The sequence below is a fragment of the Nelumbo nucifera genome, chromosome 5 (assembly GCF_055504915.1).
Source record: "Nelumbo nucifera cultivar China Antique chromosome 5, China Antique-T2T, whole genome shotgun sequence".
NCBI classification, from domain to species: domain Eukaryota; kingdom Viridiplantae; phylum Streptophyta; class Magnoliopsida; order Proteales; family Nelumbonaceae; genus Nelumbo; species Nelumbo nucifera.
Window position 1 is genome coordinate 24,199,401 of NC_142653.1, and position 21,989 is coordinate 24,221,389.

Below are 21,989 nucleotides of genomic sequence, written 5' to 3' on the forward strand. Positions count from 1 at the left end.
AAGTAGCTCTACCAACCTTACTTTCGATTCAGATGATGCCTCATCCGTCCTCTTCGCAAGGTCCCCCTACAAAGATGAGCTCTTCGTGGCTTCCGCGGGAGTTGACGGCCAACAGACTACATAGGCGCCCTTACCGGTCAAGCCTTCCAAGGCTCCCGTGTGAGCTGGCAACCTAAAGTTAGTAGTGCTGCCCCCGAAGGTCGAGCCCCTAGCAGCTTCTTGTAGGAGTGGGTGACCGGCATTATGAAGCTGATGCAGCACAATCATAGCTCGACACCTCACAGGCAAAGCCTACGGGCCACATTACTGCTTAAGACCCGGTCGCCTCTCTGGCACGGGCAAAGTCAAAAAAGAGTAGACCACGAGTCACTCCCAAAAGCCTACGGGCCACATTACTGCTTAAGACCCGGTCGCCTCTCCGGCACGGGCAAAGTCAAAAAAGAGTGGACCACGAGTCACTCCCAAAAGCCTACGGGCCACATTATTGCTTAAGACCCGGTCGCCCCTCCGGCACGGGCAAAAGTCAAAAAGAGTAGACTACGAGTCACTCCCAAAAGCCTACGGGCCACATTACTGCTTAAGACCCGGTCGCCTCTCCGGCACGGGCGAAAATCAAAAAGAGTAGACTATGACTCACTCCCAAAGCCTGCGGGCCACATTGTTGCTAAATATCCAATCGCTTTCTCAGCAGGAACAAAATCAGCAAAAGTGAACTACAAGTTGCCCCAGAGCCTAAGGGCTACACTACTGAAACCGGCGGAGATCCCCTCGTCTTACAGGCAGCTCGCCACATACAGACAGCTCCCAAAGCCTAAGGAATTGGATCAAAACTTACTAACTCGTCGACTTACGGGCCAAAAGAAATCTACTCCCTTCGCTGAGTTACTCTCAGCTCGGGAGTGGGGGGCAATTGATGAGGGCTGATTTGGCCCTCCAGTGAAGTTGCGACACATGGCACCTCGTGACAACTAGGCAAGCCCCCAGGCAACAACTTACCAAGTTGGTCCCCCCCGGGCACCGGTCTGGCTGGCCTGCGCGCGACCTGCGCGCGGCCTGCGCACGACCTGGCCGGATGAGCCTGCCACATGCGCCGACCTGGCAATCTGGCCCGGACGCAGGCGCCGACCTGGTGATCTGGCCCGGACACAGGTGCCGACCTAACAACAAGACCCGGACACAGGCGCTGACCTGCTGACCTGACCCGGACACAGGCGCCGACCTAGCAACTTGGCCGGACGCCGACCCGCCGACTCGCACAAGCGCCGACCTGGCAACCTGGCCGGACGCCGACCAGCCGGCTGACACAGGCGCCGACCTGGCAACCTGGCCCGGACACCGATCCGATGACTGACACAGGCGCCGACCTGGCGATCTGGCCCGGACACAGGCGCCGACCTGATGACCTGACCCTGACACAGGCGCCGGCCTGGCAACCTGGCCCGGACACCGACCCGTCGTCTGACAGGCGCCGACCTGACAACCTCGAGGATTTCATCACCGTACCCCGGTTCTGACGGGATATGACATCTTACCATTTGAAGGCTTTTTACCCACCTAACCCACGAGGGCACCACTATATAAGGACTCCGACCCCCAAAGCCAAGGGAGGAGAAAAAAGAGTATGGTTAACCCCCGCTCTCTAGCTCTCTCATTTCTCTCCAAGCCCTCTGTAATCAGAATGCTAACTTAGGCATCGGAGAGTCCCCGCCGGGAAAATACCCCCGGGTCCTCTGATTCAGTTCCCGCAGGTCCCTCAGCTCCCGCCGTCTACAAAGGAGAGAAAATCACCTCACGCAGGGGGTAGTCGGGTAGCGCTGCACCAGGGAGCTCCACCATCCTTTGAGTTGCAGACCCCCTAGGAGCAAGTCAAGTGACGAGTTCGCCATCAGGGAACACTACCAGGTAGTTCGCCACCAGGCAGTTCGCCATCAGGCAGTTCGCCATCAGGCAGTTCGTCACCAGGCAGTTCGCCATCAGGCAGTTCGCCACCAGGGAGCACTGCCGGGCAGTTCGCCACCAGGCAGTTTGCCATCAGGCAGTTCGCCACCAGGTAGCACTGCCGGGCAGTTCGCCACCAGGCAGTTCGCCATCAGGCAGTTCGTCACCAGGCAGTTCGCCATCAGGCAGTTGGCCACCAGGGAGCACTGCTGGGCAGTTCGCCATCAGGCAGTTCGTCACCAGGCAGTTCGCCATCAGGCAATTCGCCATCAGGCAGTTCGCCACCGGGCAGTTCGCCACCAGGCAGTTCGCCACCGGGAAGTTCGCCACCAAGTAGCTCATCACCAAGGCACGTCACCACCAGGTCAAACACGAGGTACTTAGCCAAAAAATTTTACACATCCCAAAAAATGGTACGTGACCAAAAACGGTTACATCACAAACGATCTTATTTATCTTGAGCCTCTAAAAAGTTGAAAAGCATCAATGTCTCTACATTTTAATATCTTTTTAACTTTCTAGATAGTTAAGATTTATCAAACACACTTACACACCTAAGTTATGGAATGCAAATTCCTAGATAGAATTGGTTTTCGTGAGGCAAATTCCCAACCACATTACACCTAAGTTCCCACCTACTGACTTACACCATGCTTTTATGTAGTCGGTTGTGTGATGCAATAAGCAAGCAGTTTTGACCTCAGCTGGCGAACTGCCTTACTGAGAACGTAATATCCCAATTCCCAAGTCCACGACACGTTACTTAAGACGACAACAAAATAAGGCTGATGAACTACCATCCTAAACCCGGGTTAGTTTTTCCCTTCCACCAAAGAATATGTCAAACCAAATGCAAATCTGCATATCCAATAAAAGTGGCTTGCAAGGATCATTCATTCCTAATAGTTTTTATTTTGTTTTCGGTGAAGTACAAACTCGATCGTCTATAAACTCACTTAGTAGGGGGAAGGTCGTAGCCATGGTTTTGTAACTCTTGCTCTGTTGAAGTTACAAACCCAAGGGTCTCCATGAACTCTCAGATCCTGGTTCTGGCCTTCCTCTTCCTGTTATTCATTATCTCGCCCTTTGTTAGTGGAGGTCTAGATGATGATATCTTAGGAGCCTCTTACATTTTTGGAGATTCTCTGGTAGATGCTGGAAACAATAACTACCTCAACACATTGTCTAAAGCCGATATCTCGCCTAATGGCATTGATTTCAAGGCTTCTGGAGGGAACCCCACCGGCCGGTACACCAATGGGAGGACCATTGGAGACATTGTTGGTAATCTCTCTCTCTCTCTCTAGAAACACGAAATGCTTTGAAGAGAAGAGAAGAAAGGCTTACTCACATTTCCATGTGAAATTATGTTAATTAGATGATGTTTACTTTCTGGTTTGTAATCTTGCAGGGGAGGAACTAGGTCAACCAAACTATGCCGTCCCATTTTTGGCCCCAAACACTACAGGGAAAGCTCTACTTTATGGAGTCAATTATGCTTCCGGGGGAGGAGGAATAATGAACGCAACTGGGAGAATATTTGTAAGCCTTCTTTATCTATCCGTCTCTCTAGCTATTGTTGCAGATCAGTAACTTCTCTTTTCTCCATTTCCAGTTTCCATTTTTCATCTAAAGGAGGAATATTCATAATTTCCTAGGTATATATATATATATATATATGCTCATATAATTTCGTGGCTTCTAATTAATATATTCATAATTTCGTTTTGTTGCAGGTTAATAGACTCTCAATGGATATCCAGGTTGATTTTTTCAATGTGACAAGGAAGCAGATGGACAAATTGTTGGGTCCGACGAAAGCAAGAGAACATTTAATGAAGAAGTCCATCTTCTCGATCACCATTGGATCGAATGATTTCCTCAACAACTATCTCCTTCCTGTGCTGTCAATTGGAGAAAGGATTTCTGAGACCCCAGAAGCTTTCATAGATCACCTGATCACCAATCTGAGGGGCCAGCTTACCGTAAGTAGACTGACGCTGAGAACAGGCATTATTAATTGATTTAATTCTTCTTCAGTAATCTCCTGATGACCTACCTGGTTCTTAATACATACATGCAGAGACTCTACAATCTGGACGCTCGAAAGTTTGTGGTGGGGAATGTAGGGCCAATAGGCTGCATTCCCTACCAAAAAACGATAAACCAGATTAACCAAGATCAGTGCGTAGAATTACCGAATAAGTTAGCGCTTCAATATGATAAACGATTGAACGACCTACTGACGGAACTAAATGAAAACCTCCCTGGAGCAACATTTGTCCACGCCAATGTGTATGAACTGGTGATGGAGCTCATAACAAATTATCAAAAATATGGTGAGTCATGATCGATCATGAGTAACCATCTTCAAAACTGAAAAGCTTTGATCTTCGTGAAATACTGAAATAGGCAGTTGTGAAGTAATTGTAAATTTTCAAATTGGTTAAATGCCTTATGCATGTGCAGGGTTTAAAACGGCAAGCAGGGCTTGTTGCGGCAATGGAGGTCAGTTTGCAGGGATCATCCCCTGTGGGCCAACATCTAGTATGTGCGGAGATCGTTCTGAGTATGTGTTTTGGGACCCATATCATCCAAGTGAGGCTGCCAACCTTATAATCGCAAAGCAACTGGTCGATGGAGACAAATACACTACTCCCATGAATCTTCGACAGCTTAGAAATCTCTGATTCAAGCATTTCCGTCTTGTATTCGTATCTGTCCAAGCGAGAATTTACCTTCAATAGCAAACCAGCAAGAAAGAAGAACGTTTTTCGAATTGTGCTCTGATTGGCGAAAGTGGGTTGCCCTGTCTTGTTGTATTCCTTTTTTTTTTTGATTGGCGAAAACAATGAAATGAAAATCTCTTTTTGATCTGTCGTGGAATTCCTGTTTTGGGGTTTGAAGTTTTTAGTAGTATGAACTCTGAATTTTCAAGATTGGCTTTGATTTGCTTGCACCGCAGTTTCATTTGTTCTGGTGCAAAAAGTATGGGAGTGGAAGTGAAGTGAAATAAAACCTGAAGCGACGTAAATTGAAATCCAAATTAATCCCGAGCGAACGGTTGACCAGACTTCGAATTTTTCTCATTTGCAATTAGATATGGATTACAGTGGACAAAATTTACTCTTTTTTAAATTTGAAAATTCATATTATTAATTTGCATATTATATGCATTTATCCCAAATAATTCGCATATTTTTAAATTTATATCGCAATTTCGGGTTTTTGGTTCTTGAATAACCGCCATTTTCTGTGAGAATATCACAATATGAAATCGGAAACCCGCGAGATCCTGAAAAGAAATTCAAAATTTGGGAGTTTCCACTTTCCCAGTCCAGTTGTAATGGAGGAAGAAGCGCAGTCGACAGAGAAGAAAACGGTGGTTGAACCAGCAAAGGGAGGATGGGGAATCTCTCTTCTCCTATGTCAGTTCTATCACATCTATCTATCAGATCTTCAGAAAGCCGCTGCCGTCCCAGCCGAAGAGATTTCTCGTAATGTATTCCCGCCTCATATTTTTTCTGTCTTGTCTCTCATCTGAGACCATACAATGCTGAAATTTGGCTTAACAAAGTAGGAGCATAACCTGAGTATTTTGTTGTAAATTGGAAATGCTTAGGTCTTTTCATTTTTTTTGGGTAACTTACAGGGACACTACCCTATGGGATCAGTGAGCCGGTGACAATTACCCCTGAATTTTCATTTGCGACAAACACCCCTTCTCAAGTCTCAACTTTGGCTTTGCGACAAATACCAGTCGTTAATTATTAAAAGATTATTTTTATTTTTTATTTTCTCTTAAGCCCCAGATAAAAAATGCTTTCCATTGCCGTGCCTCAATGGCTTCTCACCGGAAAATACTTTTGCTATTTCATTGGCGAAGAACTGTTACACAGGAGAAGGAAACAAATCTTTTGGGGAAAAAAAGAAAATCCTTCGCATCTGGTTTCACTGTGCTGCCTCCAACTCCAGACTCTTCTCGTGTAGTAGCAGCAGGAGAATCATTTCTCCCACACCATCACTGGTTCCAGTTGTGTTGCACTCCGTCTCAACTATGCAACTTCTGGTGTTGCGATTGTTTTTGTTTGGTTCGCAGTTCGCACTGCCATCACTTAATTTCCGTAGCCGGTGCTTTGTTTTGCAGCGATTCTTTAGTGCTCCCTCCTCTAGTTTGTGGTTGGATGGTTTCAACAACAATGAAGAGTATCCAATTTTTGAATTAAATTGGTATTTTTAATTGTTTAACATTAAGGGTAATATCGTGCAAATAAATACGAGAAGGGTAATTTGGGTATTTAATTTTTTTTGTTTTCAAAATTGACCAAGGGAACCTAACGGTAACGTAGAAGTATTTGTCGCAAAATGAAAGCTCTGAGGTCTTTGTTGTAAATGAAAATTTAGGGATAGTTGTCACTAACCAGTAATCCCTATGGGGATTCTGCAAATTACCACTTTTTTATAAAAGAATTAAACAAGGGTTTAATTATAATATTGCTTTCTTTATATTCTTATACCTAGATAATGGCCACCCTGTATTGGATCATTTTTGTTTAACACATTTAGGTTTTTTTTTATTTGATATATACATTTGTTATTAAAATAACCCAGTTTATGAATCCCAGTTTTTTTCTTTTTTTAGTAGAGGTAGCTAGCATTTGAAGCTCATATGTTTTTTTTTTTTGGTTAGAGCGTGAATAGACACGTGTAAAATAAAATGAGTCTATTTGAATGGAAATAACTGTTCTTTTGATTATATACCTATTGATGAAGGAAGATTTGGTTCGATCTCGCAAATCACGGCACGTGGCAAAAAAGGCAAGTAGCTCAGCACTCAAGACAGCATACCGAGGGTACAAACACCAAAGGGAAGGGACCAGCAGGCCCAAACTCCCTACTTAGAGCTCGAACTCCCTAGCAAGAGGCCCGAGCTCCCTACTTAGAGCTCGAACTCCCTATCAAGAGGCCCGAGCTCCCTACTTAGTGCCCGAACTCCTTACTTGGAGTTTGAACTCCCTAGCAAGAGGCCCGAGCTCCCTACTTAGTGCCCGAACTCCCTACTTGGAGTTCGAACTCCCTAGCAAGAAGCCCGAGCTCCCTACTTAGTGCCCGAACTCCCTACTTAGTGGTCGAACTCTCTGCAAGGTGCCCGAGCTCCCTACTTAGTGATCGGACTCTCTGCGAGGAGCCCGAACTCTCCCTTTTGACCCCGTCACACAAAGCAGAGACCCAAACTGGCCCGTCTTATGATAGTTCGGGGCTTCCCCTTATTTGAACTCGAGACTTTGCCTTATGCACCACTCCAGGCACTTCGCTTTCGGAGCATTGAACTGGACGAACCACGCCGTACCTGACACCGAAGGAGTCCGTATCCAGGGGCGGCGCATCTGACTGACTTGGGATCTGACGCTTGACGGCCGCATTTCCAACGGCCACCTGCCACCGTCACCTGTCACCACTGCCTCCAGTTACAGAGACGGCTCCGACAAAAGGAGCAGTGACGGTTCTGCCCCAGCAGAGGCGATGACGCCTAGACTAGCAGAAGCACGGAAATACTCATTCTCGACTTGACAGGAGTCTAGGAGTGAGTGCGCAAGGTGGTTATAAAAGGCGCTCCACCCCCAAAGAGGAGGTATGCAAACTTTGCGCTATCTGGTTTATCTTGCCTTTGAAGGATTCTAACTCAAGCTTCGGAGCCTTTACACCGGGTCCTCCCCGGAGCTTCCTCATCTCCTCCGTTTCAGGTTCCCTGTCACTCGGTTCAGAGGCAAGATCGCTGACAGCTAAGACCGACCGGATTGCGCATCATCACCTATCATCCATTTGCAACCCTACCCTAGTCTTATTTTTTTGATAAAAAAGCATTTAAATTTCAGAAGAGAAAAAGTCTTTCAGGAACCACCCAGGAACTTCCTGAAAATACAATTCAGATTCATTTAACCTATTTACAGCAATGGTATGGGCCAATCTATTTTCTTCCCTATTTACAAAAGAGACTAGAAACTTCCTGTCCTTAATAACATTTAAAAAGTCTTGGACTAGTAGTCTTATTTATGCACATAATTGGATGCAAATGTGGTGTAGCACATCAAATTAAATTGCCCAAATGTGGTGTTCCCCAATCATTTTTGTGTCAAAAGTCAAATAATTTTTATGATACATGTAATCAGAACATCATAATAGTAAGTAAAATCAATGGGCAAAATAAAATAAAAGGGTAAGTTACAAATTAGAACCCTATACTTTGAGGGTAGTCTTACTTTAGTACTCGAACTATAAAACAAGCCACTTTAATACCTGAACTCCCAAAAATTGCCACTTTAGTCCAATACCATTAATGAACGTTACAATGGACAATAAAATTACCAAACTTCCCTTTATTATCATGAATAATTAAATACATTTACAAAACCAAAAAAAATTGGTCTCTTCCATTGCCAACGGATGAGGAGCACAAAGTATCCTTGTACTTGGTAGGTCATCAACGACTTGAGGAGCACAAAGTACCCTTGTACTTGGTAGGTCGTCAACGACTTGGCCTCTTCTATATGCTACCTATATCGAGGGGACTCGCTTCATTTATCTAAGATTGTTAAGTGTTGGTTCAAGGAATTCTTCACAATGACATTGAGGCATCTTAGGGAGGAGGTGGATTGGTGGTGGGTTTGGCTCTTTGTTCACTAATGTTCTAATTTAGTCTCAAGAAAGAACTAAGAAGACAGTAAACAATTTCTTCTTTTGAAGAGTAATTTTGAGATTTTGAAAGTTTTAAATCCCATATGACATCACATGTGCTAGATAATTGATGGAATGCTAATGGCAAGGCCTAAAGTGGCAGTTTTTGGGAACTTAGGTACTACAATGGCACATTTATGATGGACCATCCTTCTGCCTACCTTACTAAACATTAAAAGCTTTTTTTATTGGAATTTACCGTAAGAGAGTATATTAGATCGAAGGGTTGGACCATAAATATCTTGCTTATTATGGTCTGTATGCAAGATTGTCTATGCTCTTTGGCTTTGGAATTAGAATCAGCCTTTCACAGTTTCTTATCCTGTATTTGTTGGAACTATTTCCATAATACTTTTGGACGGTAAGACTTCAATAAGAAATTTCCAATAAAATAATAACTTGCGTAAAATTTTGTTTCATGAGCACAAAGGAGTTGCAGTTGCTATGGTAGATTGTATTTGTCAGTCTCACTGGCAGCCATGGTAGATTGATTCTATATATTGCTATGCTTCAGTAATAGATCTCTGGTTTTGTGGATTGAGGCAGTTGCAGTTGCTAAAAATGCAGCAAAGGGCATTGCAGATGTGCAAAAAAAAAAAATTATCCTGACTCTGGATCTTCCAGGGAAGAAGAAGAATTAGAGGAATCAACAAATAAAGGGGAACAGGAGGAAGAGACAGACAAAACTCCCCAAGGCTGTCCTTGATAAATTGGAGGCCAGTGAAGATTCTCTCCTGGGGAAGGTAAGCCATACCTCTTAACTGAAAACATGCTTTTTGCTTCTTTATCTGACACCTTGGGTTTTAAGCTGTGTTAATTTATTAGCCGATCTTTTAATGCGTATACATCTTGTCCACGTACTTCCTGGGTGAATGAGAGATTATAAGCCTCAGTTTTTATTGCTTACCTATTATTGTTATTGTAGGGATGCATATATTTAATATCATGTAGATTTCATCTCAGATATTATTTTAGATCATGCAGATGCCTAGATCATAAGCTCATAACCTATTGGCTATTAATTTCTTACCACAAAAAAAAGAAAAAAGACTTTGACTTATGAATTACTGGAACCAGATAAGCTATTCAATCTGTATTTGTTTAGCCAGATATTATTCGGAAGTGTTATTTCTCTTAAGTACGATATATATTTTTAATTTTCTTGATTATCAGTTTTCTTTATCGTTTTTCTTCTCCTACAGGGTCTTAAGGTTCTTGACAACTCGATGGAAAACCTTGTTTCAGGAGCATGGCAAGCATTAGACAGTGCATGGAAAGGAGGTTCTGATTTGGTCCAAAAGTATATGATACATTTGTAAGATAACTTTAACGTGTTACACTATTAATCATACACTAAATTCATGAGACGTAGAAAATTTGGTTCATATCTTGTGATGGAGATGGAGTACTATCTTGTTTTTTGGAATAACTAATGAAGTTTGGACTGACTTGAGTTTATTTGGCTGCATCTCACTAAATGTACTGATCGTTTGTTGCAATTTGTTTGATTATATTGTATATTTTTATAAATCAGGCCAAACTTGTCATGCATTTTTCAACACTGAATTTTTGTTAATGAAGTGAGTATTCATTTTCTGATGTTTGCTGTAGAATATCTTGGAGAAGGCATGTGCAAATTGATTTGTTGGAGTATGTTTCTCAATAAGAAGTTTTGGATAAAACCTCTCATAATTCAAATGATAAGTTTCTGTGTCAGAAGAATGATCTGTTCTTTTTTTTTTTTCATTTGATTTTTCTGTTGAACCTTAGGAAGGTAGGATAGAATTGGGAGAGTTAGATTTAGGGACAGAAGTGTAGCGAGGAACCAGAATTCTAGATGCTTTCAGGGGTGAAGGTATGTATCAAATGTACCTGACATTAATTAGTAGAGTGTGGACCAGAATCTTGGAACTAATCAATAACTGGGCCAGTTTAGGTCCATACATTAATATCTAATGGGGAATCTCGGGTTCTTCTTGGCTTTGCTAATGGGTAGACAGGTTTTCTATGATATCTCTTTAATACTATTATTCTACATATATTCAAAATTTGTTTGACAGAAAAGACTTTATGATTTGATCAGACAAAGGAAAGACAATTGTGGCAATGGGAGAGGGTAGAGTTGATGAGATGAAAAGCCTATGTGATTCAAGTGTGCGCCTTGGTTAGGTGCTTAAGTGTGCGCATGATGCATGTTCAAGCCTCATTGAAAATTTTGTAAGTTCGCAATTGACCCTTGCTATTTACATTGTCTGTGAATGGATTTTATATTCTCCAAATGGACTGAATTTCTTCTCCTGCTCTCACTCATGCTCAACATAGTTCAAATAATGGTTTGCTTAATGCAATTTCTTTTGGGAAATGACAGCAATTTTCTATTAGGTGTTATTCATGTTGCCATCATCTCTCAAGAACTAGACTATAGAATATTGCCTTTGGTGTGCTGATCCTGGGGCCATTGCAGTCTAAACTCTAAAGGTAAAATCTTGGGATGGAAAAACATGAGAGTGCAGGTTTATCCTGGGGGCCATGACCTATGTGCTGATCCTGAGAACTTGGACAGAAACTCCAGAAATAGCAGAAGTGTGAACTGCCAATTACTTGCAAATGGGACCAGTTTAGTCACTTAACTGGTCTCTTTAATTATATTTTCTCCTGTAAACTTTTTATTAATATTTATCCTGTTTTTTTAACTGAAGATATGGCCTTAGAGTGGAATGGTAGAATGGTTTCATGTTAGCGAACCATAGTTGTTTAGGCTGCCTTTGGTTTGTGGGATAGAAAGGGAAAATATGGAATATTCTGGATTAATATTCTTCCCTTCTCATGTTTGGTTTGTGGGATGATATGAGATGGGAAAATATGGGATTATAGATCCCAATTCTTGGGATGTGGAGTCCCACCATTCTGGTGGGAAACAAGTGGGAATGTAGGGGGAAACTTATTTAATAAAAAAACGCCTTTCTTATAGTATTTATAAGAGTTAATACAAGATCCATGATCCATAAATAAATTATTAATTATTTAATAACATATTAATAAAATAACTTAATTAAAACAAATAATAAATAAATAATTGATAAAATATTAATCAATTAATAAATTAATGATTAATTATTTTTTCAGAATAAAATATTAAAATTATTAATTAAATCATGGGTATTAATAAAATATAATATTAGTAATAACTTATGAACTAATAAAATGTAAAATATTAATTAATTAAAATAATTAATTAACTAATTATATAATTTAAATAATTAATAATAAAATACTAAATAATAATAAGTATTATTAACTAATTAATAATTAAAAAATAGTAATAATCAATTAACTAAGTAATTAATGAATACATAAGGATTTTATTATTAATCTAATTAAATTAATGATTCAATAAAAATGTTAAATAATGAAAAGTAAATAATAAAATGAAATTATTAATTGATTCCTAGTAAGTATTAATAAGAATAAATTTAAAATATTAATACTTAATGAAATAATTAGCAATATTAATTTATTATAAAATTATTAAAATATAAATAATTAATAATTAATAATTAATAATAATAAATATGAAATGATAAAAATGTTACTAATCAATTAATAATTGTTATTAGGGTTGATTCTCCCACTATTTTCCCTTTTGCAACCAAACAAGGGAACACGAAAAAATTCCACCCATTTTCCGTTTCCCATCACACCAAAATCTTCCCACAAATCAAACAGAGGCGGGTAAGTTTCATATGACAATAATGATGATAATGTTCTTCGTATAGTTTCTAAAGGAATTTGATTCCCTTGCTTATTACTTTGTTTTGGTTCCCGAACCACCTCCCATTTAATGAAACGAAACTGCATGGCATGCTCACTATAATGAAGTAGTTATTAGTTGCTGCAAGTTTGATTACCAAAAGCAAGTTGCTGCAACTTTCTAACAAACAGTGTTCCTGCATCAGTTCCTCTGTCCTGTTACCATGATTACTTGAATATAGGAACAGGATTAAAAGTTGTAGACATGTATATAACCTGCATTCTCATGCTTTAGTAATTTAAGTTCGTTCTACAACTGTTATTGCTTCATTAGGTTTTTTACTTCAAAATTGTCATACAGAGACTTTCTGAGCTGTGCGGCTTTGCGGTTTCTCAAATTCTTATGCTTGGAAAATCTCTCATCTCCAATTCAAACAACGTACAGAATGAAGATTTGGATGATGATACCATGAAAGTTGACTGGCCTGAGGATTCAATTGCAAGTTCAAGGATAATCAGATAAAAAGCACAATCAATGACAAGAGATGTAGAAGCAGTTTCTGATAGTTTCATCGCAGGTACATTTTCTAGAATCCTGCCTCTTAATCATGATAGATATTTTGCTTTGGGAAACTGGGCTCCATTTTTGCCATTATTTTTTTTACCTGCAAATTGATAAAATCTGTGAAAGTGACAAATGTCCAAAATGTTTGAAATTGAATCTGAAAATGCATTTCATTGTTCACCTGTTTAATATTTGTCACGATATCTAGAACTAGTGAAAACTTAAGTTTTGCATACTTTATAACTAGTTTCTATGGTAGACCAACAATCAAAACAGAAGCTTTTAGTATATGCCTTTATGTTGTTTGTGCTAAAAGAAATCAAATGTAAAACAAGCACCACATTGAGTACCGACTAAAAACACCACACTGCAGAGAATGTTAAAAGAAAGAAAAATACCACTCGCATGAAAAAATCTGGCATAAATCAAGGAATTTCACTTGGAATTAATCAGTTGATCACTTGTTTGTTCAATCAGTCCATGAACATGTTTGCATGCTCATCTGGTACTCTTATTAAATTTTTTTCATCACTCAAGTATTTCTCATGTGTTTGTTTGTTTTTTTTATTTTCCAGGTAAATAATATAATGATTATTTTAACCATAAAAATTTCATTATCAAAAGAGGCATTTTTGTCCCATCCAAGTGTTCACAATTTTCTCTGAGATGGGAAAGTTAATTTACCCATCATCGGTATCACTTATCCGGCCAAGTGATAACTAAGAAAATAAACTTTTCCTTATCTCCACATAAATCTGAAAAAGAAAATTGATTTCTTGGTCAATAAAAAACTTTCCCTCTCTCAAAATCCCAAAAAATAAAACCCCCGAACACCCGCTTATATAGTAATTTCCAATTCAATGCCCACCACATACGACTGTTTCTTTGTGCATTTCTCTTGCCATGTATACAACTATTTATAATTTGATTGTATAAAGTTTCTATTATTCGGGTTGAGTGAAAGGTCTGGGTAGAAACATGCTCCATGTTGCTGCCATTACATTGCTGGTTCCATCCTGACCCATATCACACTGATCATAAACATGTACAAAAGATTTTTTTTTTTTTTATTGTTCTACATATTTGCTAGTCAGCAGAATCCAGCCACTTACTGATATTCAATGCTTGCCTTACAGGTCAAACTGAAAGTATTAGATTGAGTTCAAGCAATTGAACTTTAATTTGAATGTGACAAAAGGATAACTATTAGAAGTTCTCATTGAAGATTCAAATACCGCAAACTAAAAATGAGAACGCAACTTCACTATTATTTTCTCCTTCACTATTCTTAGTGGCTAATGGTATGTAGTATGTAGAGTGGGTCATACTCATGTCAGCTGTGAACAAGGAAAGAAGTTTTGTTGTCTTTATGGTGATTCCCATACAAGTGTTTCTGTCTTCTCAGAGTACTATAGCACCATTTATACTATGCTACTGATTGTTTGGTGTCATTGACAAGACGATGGTGATTCTGATTTCCAACAGCAGGGTTGGGCTCTGGTTGTATGGGACCAATAAAGCTACAAAAGGTGGTCTTTCTTCACCGTCAAATTTAGCTTAGGTGACCCACAAATACCATTTCGAATTGTTTGATCAACTTCACTATTCTAATTTGTAGGTCTTCCTGACGACTGACGAGACTCATGCAACAAATACGATATGGGCCCGATCCTGGGATTTTGATGGTGGGATCAATTTTTGGTAGAATCTCTAAAAGGGTAGGGCCATCAATGGACTCAATCTAAAGTTCATTAATAATAAATCCATTAATATATAAAAAAGATTAATAATTTTTTTTCGTTTTTTCTCAATTTTCAGAAGTTGATACTCAAAAGATACATTGACGTTTTAAAATGGACTTAAAGCATATATTTTATGACTCTTTTATCTTTTATTTTCTTTTAAATTTTTAAAAACGTACCAAAGATAAAATAAAACCATTTTGTCTGTATATGATTTCTAATTTCCATCCTTTAAAAGTCTTTTTGTTCTTACTGTTAGGTTGTGAGTAATAAAAGCGTAATTTGAACAAAAAAAAAAAAAGAAAAAACGATGAAGAGAATAATTCTTATATATGGATGTATTATACTGTTATTCGTTTAAGCTGGGTTTCTTGGTTCACTTGGATTGAACAGTTGAAGAGAATATCTCTTCTGGAAAAACATGCAACCTGATATAAAACCTCTGGTTTCAGATTATTGATTATTTTGCCAGTCTTATCATGAATAGCTGTGTTTTGTGCTATTCATCTGGGTGGGTGATGAGCATATCATCGTTCAAACAGTCATTTATTCAAAGTTAGGTTAAATCTAAGTGTATACTGTTATTGTTCGTTTAAATAAACCCTCATATTAGAGTAAATTTTTTAATCTATCCTTATGGTTTAATTAATTGACTAAATGTATTGTTACTGTTTAGAAATTGATTAACACTATCTCTATTATTTCTCGTGCAAGTGACTAACGTTATCCTAATGGTTTAGTTAATTGATTAAGTGCACAATAAGTCAAAACAGAATAATTCTTCAAACCATATTATTAGTACCATTGTGTCATCATGATCATAGTTGCACCAATTGGGTTTTTATCACAGAAAAGTACGGTTAGGTTCATTACAGATTTTTGAATTCCACTGTAGACCTATAAACATTTAAAATGTGAAATACCCCCATTTTATATATCAATGCCCGCTCATGAATTGGTATTAATTTCGAATTAACACTTACCCCAGCTATAATTTGGGCCTAAGAATTCTAACCCTGAAATGAATCTTCATTCTCCCGTTTTAAATAGTAAACATGACAAAATAAAATCATGTTTACTGAATTTTAATTTGTAAGAAGCCTAACCGGGTGTGATTTTTTGGTTGTAGGCGACTACAGTTTCATATTTTTAAAACAAAAGTATTGTCTATTAAAAGGACAAAATAAGATTTTTTCAATTTATTTTAAGTTCACAGGTGACGTTCGACTAATGGAGAATATGTTTAAATCGGTATTTTTAAATTTACTTTAAAATTTTTAAAAATAAATTCAAGAAACTTGAAAGGGTTCGGAATTAATCCAAAGCCGGCCAATTGATCTGAATCCAATCCAGGTTTCAAATTTTAACAATCGAATCAAATCCGAAAGTGACCGGAAGCAATTTGAATCAACTCCTGTTACAGCCGTAAACAGGGGTTGAAGCTCTAAATCCGGGGCCTAACCATATTACCCGGTCTAGAGCGGTAGACCACAGTAGTTCGTATGTTCTGAACTACTGTGGTGCAGATCAGAGGGGGAAGTTGAGAAACAGAGAAAGCGACGTAAGAGACGTGAGACGTTTGGATTTTGGTTAGGTGTTGGAGCCGCGCGTGGCAGGCGAATCCCACTATATAAATGTATGAAGGTAGAGGACGAGGTCGAGGACCCGTGAAAATCCAACACGAGTCGATTTGCAGTAGTTTTATTCAAGTCAAGCCCCACCCCCAGAGCTGCGGCGCTTGCCCGGCTGATCACTCATCAGGACAAGTCAGGTCTGATCAGGTCGGCATGACAGAAGCTGCTCTCTCTCTCTCTCGTGCTAGTCTGCTTGATGGGGGGTTGAGACTTGAGAAAGAGAGAGAGAAGGGTGGGGAGTTTCTGTTATTTCCAAATACATGCTTGCTTGCAGGAGAGCTACCGAGCAGAGAGTACGAGACATGCTAAAATTGTTTCCACTCTTTTGGACACCACCCTATTCTCTGTCCCTCCGTGGTCACAAAATGCTGTTAGTATCCCACCAGGTATCACGGCGACCGAGAAATCCGGCAACAACACCAACAACGTACGATGATAGAGAGAGAGAGGAGAGCCCGAGGAATCTGATGCAGACTGAAGGTGAAGTTTGCCACTTGGCCGGAGACCCAATTATTGCTGCACACGCTGCCCGACATCAATGATGTTGTCGGTTCTCCTTTCGCTACGTTACAGTCATTGTCATTCTCATCACTCGTCGTCTCTTATTTTGACGGTTAGCCGACCCCCGCTGCTGCTGCTCAACTGGCTCCGTCGTGTCGGTTAGCTTCCTCCGTAGCCGTCGTCTTTGCCCAAAACTCGTCACAGGTGAGGTGAAAATTGAAATTTTTTACACAACGTACTTTCGATAGGCACTCTCCCTCACTGAAAAGCTTTTAAATTTTTTATTTTTTAATAAAAATACAATAATTTTATAAATTCCTTTCGAAAGCTCAAATCAATCGGGCGGCCCGAATTTGAACCGGCCCGGCATGGCACGATACGACCGTGTGCCGGCACATAGGCTTCCCAACAATTATTTTCAGCCTTCTGAGTTTTATTTTTACAAAAATACCCTCTATAGAAGGGGTATTTATGCATTTTAGTTTGGGGCAGGGAAAAGAGAATGATACAAATGCTTCCCAACAACTATATAACATGACAGTTGGTTTGGAGAGGCATTTTGGATAAAATGATAAATAAATTTACAATAAAATAACATCGAATAATACAAATTCTACAGTTGTATCTTTCATGTCTCAACTTGAGTCGGAAGAGAAAAACCTTTTTATTTAATAAGAGGCAGAAATATAATGCCTCCACAACAAGTTTATTTATTAAATTTAATTTTTATTTACAAGACCTGTTCATGGGTCGAGTAGCCTAACGGGCCAGCCTGGCCCAACTTGATCTAATTCAAGCTTGGACAAGATATCAAACCCATAGGTTCGAGCTCATGCCTAAAAGATTGGGCCTGACCTTTTTCAAGCTAAGCTCGTGCTTTCTCCAAAAAGTTTGACCCGAATTCGAGCCCCACTTGATAATATATTTATATAATAAAAATATATTTTATATAATAAAATATATATAATCTATTTTTTCCTTATTATTCTTATCTTTTTTTTTCAAGTAATAATGAGATCGTTTATTATTTTTTAGGTTTTGAGATCTTTTAATATAAATAAAACAGTTTTTATTGAATAAAAATAAATAAATCATTTTCTAATTTTCGGATCAGGCTTAAGCTCAAGCCTGGACTTTAAGCTTTACATGAAGGCTAGGCTCGGGCTCAAGACCTAGGCCCATTGGTTAGGTCGAGCTCAGAACTGAGTATATTCTATTAATATTGAGACAAAGCTTACCCCCAACCCAGATATGTCTAATACTCACCTTGAATGATTGGGTATTCACCTTGCCCGAGCTACCTAGTCAGTAGTAGTCACAAAGAGCAACTCAGCTTACGAGTCAACGTGTATGGGTAAGAAAGTAAACTCCAACGACACGAGCCGCACTAGAGGACATTTGAGCTCCACCACGTGTACATTGAGACAATCACTTTACAACCCACTTATCACACCTGCCCATCCTATGAACAAGTGGGCCTCAAACTTTCTCCATCTCCCGTAGCGGTTTTTTCCATGGTTCGGTGAGCCCACATGACACTTGGTAGCTCGTTTGCCCACAACCCTTTAGCTCGGTCTAGTTGTGCTTTCAGTCCGTGGAGGATGGCTCTGTTCATTACTTCTGTCTGACCGTTTGCCTGCGGGTGTGCGACCGACGTGAAGTTCTGACGAATTCCCATACTTTGGCACCATTCTTGGAACTTGATATCCTCGAACTATTTTCCGTTGTCGGAGATCAGTACCCGAGGTAGCCCTAAGCGACATACTATGTTCTTCCAAAAGAAGTTCTGTATGTTTCGGACTGTAACTATTGCCAGAGGTTCAGCTTCTATCCACTTTGTGAAGTAATCTACTGCCACCATTAGGAACTTTCTCCCACCTGTTGCTGGCGAGAATGGCCCCAGAAGGTCGATGCCCCATTGTGCAAAGGGCCATGGACTGGTGAGGTACTTGAGGTCAGCAGCAGGCTGATGGTGGATATTGGCATGCTTCTGACACTTGTCGCATTTTCTAACGAGCTCGACGGCCTCTGCCTTCATCGTTGGCCAGTAGTATCCTTGTCGAAGTGCCTTTTGAGCGAGGGCTCTGCCCCCCAGGTGTCTACCGCACAAGCCTTCTTGAGTGTCACGGAGTACGAGCTTGGCTTCGGCAGGTCGCAAGCAACGCAGGTAGGGGAGCGTGTAGGATCGTCGGTACAACCGTTCGTCTATTATGATGTATTTGGCTACCTGGCGCTGCACCCTCTTGGCTGCATTGCGGTCCGCAGAAAGGGTTCCATCTAGCAGGAAGCTCGTGAGTGGGTTGATCCAGCTCGGCTCTGCTTCAAGGACGGGAGCGACCTCTTCTACCCCATCGAGAATGCTAGGTCGAAGTAAGTCCTCTATGTACACAATTCTCATGGCGTTGTGACTCATGCTGGCTATCCGGGACAGGGCGTCGGCCTTAGTGTTCTCTGACCTCGGGATTTGCCTGATGAAGTGTGATTGGAGTTGAGCAGAGCCTCCTTTACTTTTGCCAAGTATGCAATCATAGTGAGCTTGGGTGCTTCGTACTCGCCTGTAACTTGGTTGACCACGAGCTGGGAATCACCGTAGATAACTACGTGCTTTGCTCCGACCTTGTGTGCTAGGTTCAGCCCGGCTATCAGTGCCTCGTACTTCGCCTCGTTGTTGGATGCTGCGAACTCAAAGCGTAGTGCGTATTCCAATTTTGTTCCACTCGGGTCACGTAGCACTATTCTAGCCCCGTTGCTCTACTGAGCCATCTACGTGAAGGATCCAGGGCCCCTCATCCCAACTTGCGTTTGGCCTAACCAGGAGAGATGCTACACTGGCTGCTACTTCACGGGGTTCGGACTCTATTGGCTTGGGAGCTCCGAGCTCGCCCGAACTAGGGATCTCGGGCTCGACCGGCTCAGGGGCTTCGAGGCTAAATGTGCACTCGGCGATAAAATCTGCCAAGGCTTGGGCCTTAATAGCAGTTATTGGCTTGTACTAGAGGTTGTACTCGCTGAGTTCGATGGCCCAATTCGTCAATCGACCGGAAACCTCGGGTTTGAGTAAAACTTGCCTCAGAGGTTTGTCAGTCAGGACGATGATGGTGAGCATGGAAGTACGGGCGGAGTTTCCGAGCTGCTATCACCAGTGCGTATGCTAGTTTTTCTATCTGCGAGTACCTTGTCTCTGCTCCCTGCAAAATTTTACTAACATAGTAGATGGGTCGCTAGACCCGGTCTGCTTCTTTTATTAGTACCGAACTGACCACCTCGTCGCTTGCCGAGAGGTACAATTCTAAGACCTCGCCTCCTCGGGCCGGGCTAAGGTTGGCACACTAGCGAGGTAACTTTTTAGCTCGTCAAATGTGAGCTGGCAGTCTTGGGTCCATTCGAACCCTTTGCCTTTGATTGCTTTGAAGAAAGGTAGGCAACGGTCTGCTGATTTGGACATGAAGCGACTTAGAGCGGCTATGCGGCCGTTTAGCCTCTGAACTTCTTTTACTTTCCGGGGTGGTCTCATAACTAGGATGGCTTTTATCTTGTCCGGGTTGGCCTCAATATAGCGCCGGTTGACAATGTACCCTAGGAACTTGCCCAAGGTGACGCCAAAGACACATTTGTTGGGGTTCAACTTCATGCTAAATTGACGCAGGATTTGGAAGACAGAATCTAAGTCTTGTATTAATTCCTGTGAAAACTGTGTCTTGACGACCATGTCGTCTACATAACATTCTATCTTCGTGCCAATCAAGGGCCGAAACAGCCTATTTACAAGTCTTTGGAAGGTTGCCCCGGCATTTTTTAATCCGAAGGGCATGACCTTGTAGCAGTACAGGCTGAACTCGGTTATGAAGTTGGTTTTTTCCTCATCGGACCGGTCCATCCTAATTTGGTTGTAGCCCGAGTAGGCGTCCAGGAAGCTTAGCAACTCATGTTCCGAGGTCGCGTTCATTAGGCGGTCAATTCTGGGGAGGGGGAAGCAGTCTTTCGGGCAAGCTCGGTTCAGGTCGGTGTAGTCGACGCACATGCGCCACTTGTCGTTTGCCTTTTTCACCAGCACTAGGTTGGCCACCCAGCTCGGTTAATGGACTTCCCTTATGAAGTTTGCTGCGATGAGCTTCTCGACCTCCTCGTCGACCACCCTCCAGCGTTCTGGGGCTAAGTTGCGTTTCTTCTATTTAACAGGTCTGACTACAGGGTCAGTATTAAGTTTGTGAGTTATCAGGCCGGGGCTAATACCGGGCATGTCGGCCACGGACCAGGCAAAAATATCTAAATTTTGAAGTAAAAAACTCACCAGTTCGGTTCGTAGGGGTTCCTCGACGGAAGCACCGATCTGTAGTATGCGAGCTGGGTCTATAGCCGAAGTCGGAACTGCGACCGTTTCTTCTGTGGGTGAAGCTCGTTCCTCGCCTTGCTCCGCAGGCCGCTCCAGTTCAAGGTCATCAGCCACCTTGGATTTTCTCTTCAGGGCGGCAACATAACACTTGCGGGACTCGAGCTGGTCGCCCCGCACTACCCCCACACCGAAGTCTATAGGGAACTTCATGGCCAAATAGTAGGTGGAGACTACCGCCCGCAGGATATGCGTGATTGGCCACCCTATTATGGCATTGTATGGGGAGGGGGTCGCGACCACCAGGAAATCATGGTTGAGTCTGACCGCACAAGGCTATGTGCCGACTTCCACAGGTACTGTTATTTTTCTGAGGGGCCTGATTTTCTCTTCGCTAAAACCAACAGGAGAAGTGTTCGCGGGCTTCAGCTCGCTCCTCTGTAACTGTAATTGGTCAAATGTTGATTTGAAGAGGATGTCCGCTGAGCTGCCCGAATCTATGAGTACGCGTCTGATCTCGAAGTCGCTGATCCTTAGTTTAATGACAAGCACGTCATCGTGGGGGTAGTGGACCCCTCGCGCGTCGTCTTCCATGAAGGAGATTGGTTCTTCGGTTTTCGGTCTTTTTGGGGGGTTCCGTTCCTCGAGGGTCGCTTCGTGAACTGAAGTCCGGGATGCTGCCGAGGTACACCCTGCTACCACTGAACCTCCCACAATTACATGGATGGTTCCCCGAACTGGCCTCTCTTCCGGAGGCTGTCGCTGCAACGGTTCGGCAGGTCTGCTGCTAGATT

General features: G+C 41.5%; 1 protein-coding gene across 1 annotated transcript; it reads left to right on the forward strand.

Moving 5' to 3' along the window:
• Positions 1-2,836: 2,836 nt before the first annotated feature.
• LOC104595849 (GDSL esterase/lipase At2g23540) lies at positions 2,837-4,901 on the forward strand. The gene is made up of 5 exons (XM_010256780.3): positions 2,837-3,222; positions 3,350-3,480; positions 3,675-3,923; positions 4,022-4,277; positions 4,408-4,901. The coding sequence occupies exons 1-5, from the start codon at positions 2,967-2,969 to the stop codon at positions 4,626-4,628; spliced, it is 1,113 nt and encodes a 370-aa protein (XP_010255082.1). The 5' UTR covers positions 2,837-2,966; the 3' UTR covers positions 4,629-4,901.
• Positions 4,902-21,989: the final 17,088 nt, after the last annotated feature.

Excerpts from the sequence above, each read along its gene's own strand:
- LOC104595849 (XM_010256780.3), top strand. The coding sequence starts at position 2,967 with ATGAACTCTCAGATCCTGGTTCTGGCCTTCCTCTTCCTGTTATTCATT. Across the intron at positions 3,223-3,349 it reads GACCATTGGAGACATTGTTG|GGGAGGAACTAGGTCAACCA; the intron begins GTAATCTCTCTC and ends GTAATCTTGCAG. Across the intron at positions 3,481-3,674 it reads ACGCAACTGGGAGAATATTT|GTTAATAGACTCTCAATGGA; the intron begins GTAAGCCTTCTT and ends GTTTTGTTGCAG.